Source organism: Gymnodraco acuticeps, unplaced genomic scaffold, assembly GCF_902827175.1.
Source record: "Gymnodraco acuticeps unplaced genomic scaffold, fGymAcu1.1, whole genome shotgun sequence".
Classification (NCBI taxonomy): domain Eukaryota; kingdom Metazoa; phylum Chordata; class Actinopteri; order Perciformes; family Bathydraconidae; genus Gymnodraco; species Gymnodraco acuticeps.
The window spans coordinates 13,854-24,881 of NW_022990759.1; the positions used below are offsets into that span (position 1 = coordinate 13,854).

General features: G+C 43.1%; 1 protein-coding gene across 5 annotated transcripts; it reads left to right on the forward strand.

The window, feature by feature from the left end:
• Positions 1-3,851: 3,851 nt before the first annotated feature.
• Positions 3,852-11,028, forward strand: LOC117556778 (protein angel homolog 2-like; the record flags this gene model as incomplete). Of its 5 annotated transcripts, XM_034232290.1 has the most annotated exon segments (8): positions 4,673-4,949; positions 7,263-7,427; positions 7,664-8,346; positions 9,072-9,295; positions 9,483-9,552; positions 9,818-10,248; positions 10,618-10,747; positions 10,972-11,028. In XM_034232290.1, coding segments are annotated over 7 exon segments (1,642 nt in total), but the record flags the coding sequence as incomplete, so codon positions are not given.

The following is an 11,028-nucleotide window of genomic DNA, read 5'->3' on the forward strand; positions in this document are numbered from 1 at the left end:
CGTCACCACCGCTAAGCTAAACTACAGCAAGGTCACATGACTTCACGTCACCACCGCTAAGCTAAAGGAGGCTAATGTTGGGCTATAAAGGAACTACAGCACGGTCACATGACTTCACGTCACCACCGCTAAGCTAAACTACAGCAAGGTCACATGACTTCACGTCACCACCGCTAAGCTAAAGGAGGCTAATGTTGGGCTATAAAGGAACTACAGCACGGTCACATGACTTCACGTCACCACCGCTAAGCTAAAGGAGGCTAATGTTGGGCTATAAAGGAACTACAGCACGGTCACATGACTTCACGTCACCACCGCTAAGCTAAAGGAGGCTAATGTTGGGCTATAAAGGAACTACAGCACGGTCACATGACTTCACGTCACCACCGCTAAGCTAAAGGTGGCTGATGTTGGGCTATAAAGGAACTACAGCACGGTCACATGACTTCACGTCACCACCGCTAAGCTAAAGGTGGCTGATGTTGGGCTATAAAGGAACTACAGCACGGTCACATGACTTCACGTCACCACCGCTAAGCTAAAGGTGGCTGATGTTGGGCTATAAAGGAACTACAGCACGGTCACATGACTTCACGTCACCACCGCTAAGCTAAAGGAGGCTAACGTTGGGCGGGATGACGTTTAGTCGTCTCATTTAGACACTTGTTAGCAACTGGGCAGGACTCATTCCTGCACCACTCTACAAGCATCCAGAAAGGATTGTCAAATAAAATATACATGTGTCATGGGACCTGACCAGAAATAAGTGAACAGAATGTCTGTTCTTGTTCTAAATTTATAAAAACAGTTCCTATAACCACTAGCATCTCAGTTCCGTGACTCTAGACTTGATGAAGAGAATACTATTGTTGTGTTCAAAATTCCAGGAAAGACAGACGACTTCTAAGTTTAACTATTTATTATGAGAGAGCAAAATATATATACTGTATCACTTGGCCAAGGACTCTGTCACGTCATAGAATTCACAGACAGCAAAGCTGAAATCTGGCAGTCTATTTCCGTAAAGAGCCTCGAACCTCGTGCGACAATACATCTTATTACAAAGGGCGTTGACCGTACATTTATGATTGGTCAAGACTAGCTGAAGAGATACCACGGTTTAGACTTGGTTCTCTTTGGTTGGTGCGCAGACTCAGATAGAGTCTCTTGGCAACACGATCCTCCAATCAGCATTCGGCCGGCCTGTGGAAGTCCCTCCCTACTCTGGCACCATCATACGTAATTTGTTTTCGCTAACGTGTCTTCAGATATAGTGGCTTCCTAGCTCTGCGTGGGAGAGCGGGTCCCATACAACTCAAGGCCGGTGCGATGTGCTGTTCTGACTACCTCTTTGTGTTCTCTCAGTCTCTGCACCTGACCTTGCTACTTTCAATATTGCAAGCTAAACACTTTCTTGTGTGACTTTTCCCTTCGTTCCTATCCTCCCCATCACAACTTGGGGGGGGGGGGGGGGGGGTGATTGGGTCTATTTATTCCAAAGTCACAGCCACATAAATGAGCACAATAAGCTTATAGTGTAATAATATGATGCAGTCTTTCTATAGTTATATACAAATAGCCTCCACACTATCCTGTTTCCAACCAAACTGATCACTGTCTCACCATCAACTTCAAGATAAATGAGTAACCCTGCTTTGGGAGATGGAGAGAGAATATAAGCCTGACAGAACCAAAAAATACGTTATTGTTAAGAACTCAATATTTAGTGGGGTAGTTTATATAATGCTCTTAATATGAAATGGATTCCCCTGCTCTTTACCCTTCTGAAGTATGCAAGGTGGAGGAGATGTTTGATGCATTTTGGATGTTTATTTGACCATAATGTCCCAGTTTCTATACTGCAGCTTCCTTTCCTGTACATACGGTGTCGGACAGGTGCACACGCGCAACAACAGACCAACACATTTCCATTAGGAGAAACCTGTGCAACTTCAGAAACGATGCAAACATAAAGTGAATGAAGTAACTTCTTCACCGACTCAACGTTTACAAAAAGCGTTGGATAAAAGCTAGACGCTCAAAACACAACGACAACCAGGGGACTTTGGCACATTAGTGTTTCTATCGTTTCTGAAGTTGCAGCACGTTTCTCCTTATGGAAACGTTGTGGACCACGTTGGCGGCCACCGTATTTATCAGTAGGCCTATGTTTGATTGCAGAAGTAGAAAGCTAGAGCATGGAGGAGGAGAAGGAAACACACACAAAGGAGACATGAGCACAACAACTGGTTCTTAAGAACAAGTTGATACAGAACATGAGCAGAAACACGGACAGAAAAAGGGCTACGAGTGTAAATAAAGGCACAATAAGGAGGACGATGTGGGAAAGAGAGCAGCATGTCTGCAGCTCCTCGCTGTGCATGGGAACATTTTTCTGCACTTTTCTTTCCACTTTATGAAACTGGGGGAGAAGCTTTACTCACACTGTTTCTTCAGTCTCTAAACTCATGATTATTTAAGGATTTACAGGTGACTTTCAGGAAGAAGTGTCCACTCTTGATGCTTTTTCCGAATAGAGATATTTCTGTTCCCTCTGACTGTTGACGGAGGAACTGCAGCTGCTGACGAGTCAAACTGTGACCCTGCAGTCACGTGACTTCTTCTGTGGTTTTTCATTTCAAATTCCAACAGAGTCAAGTTAACGAAAGACCCAAACATTTCTCCCATCTCTAAACAATCATTTTGCAAGTCCGGTTTTTTCAAATGATGGATTTCTAACGTTGGAAAGGTTTTTCCTGTGTTTGATATCATCCACTGCATCATTTTGATATCCGTTTGACTCCTGAATAAAGCTTTTATAATGGCTGCTCGTATTTTATTGAAATGGCTGTGAATGTTTACACGCAAGGTAAAGATTTTATAGACCTACGCAACATTTCAGATCAAAAAACGAAAGTTATGTTGCAGTAATATATAATAATAACACTTATTTGAGGTGTTAATTTAACACAAACTAATGCTATTGCTACCAATGCTCTGTATACAACAAATACTTCAGCTGCAGTACTCAAGTCGACAACATGCATACTATTCAGTACCACATTCAGTACTAATATTACTACAACTACCATCAGTAGTACTATTACCAATGATGGAACTGGTTTAATAAACGTATGTAACTGCTGATATTACTACAGCTATACCATAAATGTATCTATTATCATCAAAAGTGCTTTTATACTTTACTTACATTTGTTTGAAATTGACCAAGGTACACCTCTGTGTTAATAGCTGTCTTACTTCTTATTGTGCATGTACATTTACTCTATCCAGCGTATTTATATACATTTCTGTTTGGCAAAAATCTATGTTATTGTATTTGTATTTTAAACTTGTCTTCGATTGTTGTATGTAGTTGCCTTGTTTTCTTTGCATACATATTAGAGAAGCATTGTTTGAATGTACAGAACTTGAACAAAACTTGAAATATTAATAACAGTTTAACTCTTGTACTTCTCCCAAAGCACAGGTAGAGGGCAGAGGTAAATAAAATCAGTAGATGATCCTTGTGATGGAAACCACATATCACAAAACATAAAAATCTCCTCTAATCACCATCACTTTGCTCATAAAGAAGGGGCTGAAAGCAGGCTCTTTATTTTCACATTGCTATTGGGATGTATGAGTATTTATTTACATTAGGATAAAAACATCTCGGTGGTTCAGCAATGCAAAGAGCTTTGGGTCAGAACATGAGTCTAAAGAGGGAAATAAGATGTTTCATGTTGCTGCTGCACACACACACACACACACACACACACACACACACACACACACACACACACACACACACACACACACACACACACACACACACACACACACACACACACACACACAGACAGAGCGAGAGAGAGAGGGAGATGATGTGCTGACTCCCCTCTTCTCACAGAACAGTGCTCTTAATCAATCCTTGCTAATCCGTACTTTAAAGCTTTGTATGGGATTCATTAACATGGAATAACAGAACATGTCACACACAGGAAGCTGACATTTTATCTTTTGAAGCCGATTTTACCGGCATCTTTTTCTTCGTATTCAACTAGCGGCTCGATTTTACGTAAGTACGATGACCTTTAAATGTTCTCTTTAACAACATAGCCTACTAAATATTTATCTATTATACAATATAAAAACAGTTTAGCCGTTGCGAATACTGATGACTACGTAAATGAATCGACATTACGGATGCTCCCGATAAAAGAAAGAATAGATGGGATACGAATCCAGTCTTTCCTCTATTTCCGCTATAATACGGAGCTGTAGTCCGTTCAACTGAATCCTATCATAGCGTTCCATTCTAGAGAAAGGACCAAAAGACTACAAGTCCCAGCAAAAAGGTGACATTGAAGCTCCATTTAAAGGCTCTCTGAAATGATGGAATTATCTCCAGACACGACACAAACAGTCTAAATAATTAAAATATACGGTTCTTTCATAATTGAAACGTCTGTTAGTGGATTTATTTGTGTTTATATAACTAGCAGAAGGACAAAATGAAAACAAAAATCAATATTTCCGTTGTTTTTCTTAGTTTCTAAATGCAACCGTTGCTTTTCCGTGTATCCTTTTCGTTTAAACCATCTATAACAAAGCTATCAGTCAGTGAATCCTGTTTATATAATAATATGCATATATATGTATCTGTATTTCAGGGGAGGTGTTAAATCAACCGTCCAGTTTCAAATAATGTATATATTTTTATTATACAATTGAAAGATCCGAGTTTAACCGGAGTACTTGAAGGCAGCACGGGATTCGCCTCGCTTAGTGGAACGTTTTCCGTTGCGTCAAATGTTGGCGACTCTGCTGCTTGTTTTGAATACAGATAAAACCAAAAAAAATATCGATAATATGTGATTTTAATCGCTTATTGAAATGCATCCAAGCCGAAACATAAACGATGCCGGTCCCCCCTCCGAAGATAAGTGAGTAAACGTGAGCTAACGAGTCAGGGCTTAAAAATAAAGACATTATATGAGTCGCCTTTATAATCAATGAGGTTCAAAATAAGCTAACATTTACTCTATGTATTGTTCATGTTACATTATCTTGGGCTTTTAATGTACATTTTGGCTACAATGAAGTATAGGAATTCAAATTTGACACCCGTTAGATTGTTGTGATGTCAAAAGAAACATTAGCAGCACCTAGCTAAAGAAACATTAGCAGCACCTAGCTAAAGAAACATTAGCAGCACCTAGCTAAAGAAACATTAGCAGCACCTAGCTAAAGAAACATTTTATTTTTTTTGTACCAACTTTATTGAATAATGAATCCAATACATCACAACAAGACACACAACAACCGAGGGCATTATGCACAGAAGACAGACACAATAATAAGTGGTCACTCAGGAATTAAGCTGTTTAGAAATGTGTCAAAGTTTTCCACTTATTGGTTTAATTTCATATCATTAAGAAAAGCAATACATCCTGTGGAGTCATATAGCTCCTTGTGGCTGCTAGCTGTCATCCTAACTTACATGAAAGGAAGATACTAAGTCCATCAGTAGTTTGTATTTGCCTGCTGTGGAGGATATGATCAGGCCTTGAGGCAATCAAATGTGAAACACAATATGTATGATTGATTAAAGTAGTTGTCAGATTGTACCTGAAGGGAAGGGTAGCAGCACAGAAGAGCCTGATTGCAATAAACACATATAAACACATATAAACACTTACAAGTGTACTCAAAAGTCAAAGTCAACTTTATTGTCACTCTTTCAGTCTGTGTGTACAGACAGAGACCCAAATACCGTTTCTCACAATCCCGAATACAAAAATACAAATATATATAAATATATGTATGCAAATATGTATATACCTATATATATATATAAACACAATCAAAGACACGTGTATACATATAGAATAACAACCATACACTTACGAACAAATGCAAACATCACAATCTGACAGAGAGCAATGTAAACAAAAGACGTCAGCTCTGTTGTTCCTCTCTGCTCTGCTCTGTGTGTGTGTGTGTGTGTGTGTGTGTGTGTGTGTGTGTGTGTGTGTGTGTGTGTGTGTGTGTGTGTGTGTGTGTGTGTGTGTGTGTGTGTGTGTGTGTGTGTGTGTGTGTGTGTGTGTGTGTGTGTGTGTGTGTGTGTGTGTGTGTGTGTGTGTGTGTGTGTGTGTGGTGTGTTGTGTGTGTGTGTGTGTGTGTGTGTGTGTGTGTGTGTGTGTGTGTGTGTGTGTGTGTGTGTGTGTGTGTGTGTGTGTGTGTGTGTGTGTGTGCACCGTGGTGCTCTGATTGTGAGGGTGTTCTCTTTGACCAGCTGAATAAGTGAGGTAATGTTTTATGATTTACAAACACATCATTGGTTCATCTTGAAGATAACTGACTTGATGGAAGATAATATAACATGATTATTAGTCGTAGCCCTAAATGTTGGTAAAAGGCATCACTCTAATCTTCTCTAATCTTTAGCTGACAGCGTGATTATCTCAAATACACAACCGTCTGCCGAGGACGATATTTCCCTGTTTCCTTAAATCAAAATGATGTTTTCTAATATCTGGTTTAGTCCAACGAAGTCGAGCTGAAACGACTAAGCGACTAATCTACATGTAAACTGACAGAAAACGTATCCACTACTATCTTGACATGTTATTTTATTATATACATTTCTTTATCTAACTATCTTTAACGGTTCCAACTTCCATCAGTAACTGACTGATAGATAAATGAATATGGTGTTTCTGAACAGGCTCAGTGCAAACGCATGTGCTATCACTGTCAGGCAGCAGGACTACTAACAGCTGACCTCACAGCTGACCTCACAGCTGACCTCACAGCTGACCTCACAGCTGACCTCACAGCTGACCTCACTGCTGACCTCACAGCTGACCTCACTGCTGACCTCACAGGTGACCTCACAGCTGACCTCACAGCTGACCTCACAGCTGACCTCACAGCTGACCTCACTGCTGACCTCACAGCTGACCTCACTGCTGACCTCACAGGTGACCTCACAGGTGACCTCACAGCTGACCTCACAGCTGACCTCACAGCTGACCTCACAGCTGACCTCACAGCTGACCTCACAGCTGACCTCACTGCTGACCTCACAGCTGACCTCACAGCTGACCTCACAGCTGACCTCACAGCTGACCTCACAGCTGACCTCACAGCTGACCTCACAGCTCAGGCGCCGTCTCCACGTCATATTTGGCCGTTTATTAGAAAACTGGAACGATTATTTATTACTTTTTTCTCTTGATCCACGTTTTATAAAGTACTTAAAGGTCTTTCTGGAGAAAGCAGCTCGAGTAGAATTAGAAAATACACAACCGGAAGAAATCTGCCCCTTCCTCACAGAGCCCCTCCTCCAACACACGAACACGCTCATGACCAATGAGGGCAGAGATGAGTTTGTGCCCAGATGGAAGGCTGACAGGCAGGTAGGCCATCCAGTTACTTTAGCCGGCTCAGATGATTGGTCGAGCTTTTTACAGCGCCACGGCTTCCACAGATGATATGTTTTATGGATTTGTTGTCAAAGCACTTCATGCTATCGGATGTTAAGAGCATTCCATGAAATATAACAAAGTGTTTCTCGAGCCGGTTTCTCAAACTCACCTACCCCACCTTTAATGACGTGTTTCCTCACCTCTCAAATCTCCCTCTCCTCCCCCAGCTCCATGTTCTTTCGCCAGCTGATCCCCGCCTTCCTCCCCCTCAGACCTCCCCCTCTCTTCAGAAGCAGCTACACCTCCTCCTCCTCCTCTTCCTCCCACTTCCACTTCCGCCCCGCTCCTCCTCCATGGTGGTCGGCCCAGTTTCCTCCTCGTCCTCCTCCTCCATCCTGTCACTTCTCCTCCTGCAGGACGTTTCCTCCTCGGAGCGTCACCGACGCTTCAAACTTCAGAGGAAGCCGCTCCTTCTCCGCGTCCGCCGGCCTCCTGATGGAGCAGTCGGACCGAGAGCCTCCTCACAAGCGACAGAAGAGTGCGGAGAAGGAGGAACGGGAACAAAAAGGAGCGTCGAACCGAGATCGAGGATCCAAATATCACCCGGACTCCTACAGAGACCCTCGGTCGAACCACGGAGACGGAGGCAGAAGCCGGGAGGACGGAGACGGAGAAAGGACTAAGAGTTGCAGTAAAGACAGACCGAGTGATAGCAGTCGAGATGAGACTGCTAACGAGGGGAGGAGTCCGTCGAGCTCCAGGATTCAGAGCACCCTGAAGTCAAAACCTGAACAGGATCACGTCTCCACACCCAAAGCAAACGCCTGGTTCAAAGAGAGGGGGGAGGAGCCTCACTCCCATCATCCCAGCAGCGCGCCCCAAAGCCAGTGGCCGGGGAAACCAGGGAGACGTGAGTTCTATTTAAGGAGGTTTTTTATCTCGTTGACTGCAGTTTTACTCTAAAGTCTGAGTTGAGATGTGTTCGGTGCACATCCATCTGTTTCCAATGCCTTCCAGCTCTGCTTAATAATAATATAATAACATATTTATATTCTGTACTTATGTTCAAACCTATGAAAAGGCGTCACTCACGATACCAGCTGCTGTTCTCCCGAGGAAACGCATCAAAACTAGATTAGATAAGAGAAACCCGACCATTTCTTCAGAGCAGAATGTCTATTGTTTTTCTATTAAGTCTTAGTTTGTTTGTACATTTTATTATTGGATAAAAATGCCCACAAATGTATGAGAAGTTTGATTAATTGTGCAGCACTATTACGGAGCTTTTGATACTAGTTTGTCGTGAAATAGTTTTAGTTAAGGAGCTGTATCAACCCAGCCTCTTCCGTCTGTCCTCAGATCTGCAGAGTATTGGTTTTTTAATACATTTGATGAAATAAGGCTCTCAGACTTTTGAACATGGAGGGAAATAATTGGTTGAATAGAAAGTGGTGGGGTTAGAAAGTGATTTCTAAGATAAAAGTCGACCATTTTCAGAGCAGAATATCAGTTTTTGTACATTTTATTATCGGAAACATGTCCACAAATGTATACAACGTGTTAAGTAGATTTCTATACTAGTTTATCATTAAATAATTTGTGCTAAAATGGACAAACTCTTGTATAAATGCTCAGCTCTGCAGAGACACTGGCAGTCCTCCTCTCCTCCCTGCAGTACTGAACCCCGTCCACCAGGGAGCAGCGCAGAGTTTGACTTCTCCGTGATGTCCTACAACATCCTGTCCCAGCAGCTGCTGCAGGAAAACATCTACCTGTACCGCCACTGCCCCCCCGCGGTGCTGAGCTGGGACTACAGGCTGCCCAACCTGCTGGCAGAGATCCAGCAGCACGACGCTGACGTGAGTTAGACACACGTTAAAGGTCGCTATCACGCTGTTTTTAGGCATGTATCAGATATATACAGATATATACAAAACATGATGTGTTTTGCTCAAAATACCAAACAGATCATCTTAGCCAAAGTACACTGAGTTATGTGCACGCTCTCGACCTGTTCAGACTGTTAAAGTTCACTCTGTCTTTTAGATCCTGTGCCTTCAAGAAGTCCAGGAGGATCATTATGTAGAGCAGATCAAACCAGCTCTACAGGCACTGGGTGGGTGGGTGGGTGTGTGTGTGTGTGTGTGTGTGTGTGTGTGTGTGTGTGTGTGTGTGTGTGTGTGTGTGTGTGTGAATGAGGGGTGTGTGTGTGAATGAGGGTGTTTGAGTGGATGTAAACCCAGAACATATTTAAGACACACAAATGTATTAATAAATGCTTTTATTGTGAAATGCAACACTTATTTATATGTCTTATGTTTTCTCCTTGTGTTCATATTGACGTGTGTGTGTGTGTGTGTGTGTGTGTGTGTGTTTTTCAGGTTACCAGTGTGAGTTCAAGAAGCGAACAGGAAGTAAACCCGACGGTTGCGCGGTCATCTTTAAATCCTCCCGCCTCTCTCTCCTCTCGTCCAATCCCGTGGAGTACTTCCAACGTGGCGACGCCCTCTTGGACCGAGACAACGTGGGATTGGTCCTACTGCTGCGACCTAAAGACGCCCGCAGCCAATCAGATGCCTCCTCCTTCATCTGCGTGGCCAACACTCACCTGCTCTACAACCCTCGCCGGGGAGACATCAAACTGGCCCAGCTGGCCATCCTATTGGCCGAGATAAACCGGTTGTCCCGCCTCCCGGACGGATCGACCAATCCAGTGGTTCTGTGTGGGGATTTTAACTCGACACCACGGAGTCCGTTGTACAGCTTCCTGGCCAATGGGAGTCTGAAGTATAAAGGCCTTCAGAGCAGCATGGTGAGACATACTGACTGATCATTGGTTCCTTTAAGGTCTCCTATCATGCGAAATGCACTTTTTGATGTCTTTTATACATAAAATATGATCTTTTTAGGCATATATTATGGGTCTCAGATATATAAAATCATGTATCCAGCAATCATTGACACAGTGTGTGTGTGTGTGTGTGTGTGTGTGTGTGTGTGTGTGTGTGTGTGTGTGTGTGTGTGTGTGTGTGTGTGTGTGTGTGTGTGTGTGTGTGTGTGTGTGTGTGGTGTGTGTGTGTGTGTGTGTGTGTGTGTGTGTGTGGTGTGTGTGTGTGTGTGTGTGTGTGTGTGTGTGTGTGTGTGTGTGTGTGTGTGTGTGTGTGTGTGTGTGTGTGTGCAGGTGTCCGGTCAGGAGTTAATTCCTCGGGGTAAGCGTTTCCTCACCGCTCCTCTCTGGTCTCAGACTCTGGGAATCAGCCCTCAGTGTCAGTATGAGAGCAGCCGCCCCCCCGCTGACTCCTCCCCCTCAGGTACAACACCTGAGATTAACTCTACTTAATGCATGTTTGGATTCTTTTTAAGTCTCAGCTCACAGTTTAAAACTTGTTAACACAGACTGGAAACAGGAGGAAACTGCTAGCCTCTGTCCAGGGGTATCGATTCGTTGTGTTAAATAATTTGTTGTTATTGTTGTTTGTCAGCTGATTGTTCACTAAACATCTCTCTCTCTCTCTCTCTCTCTCTCTCTCCGCAGTAGAAGGAGCGATCTCTAACCTGCCTGTAGAAGATCTGGCATCTAAAGCTGCTTACG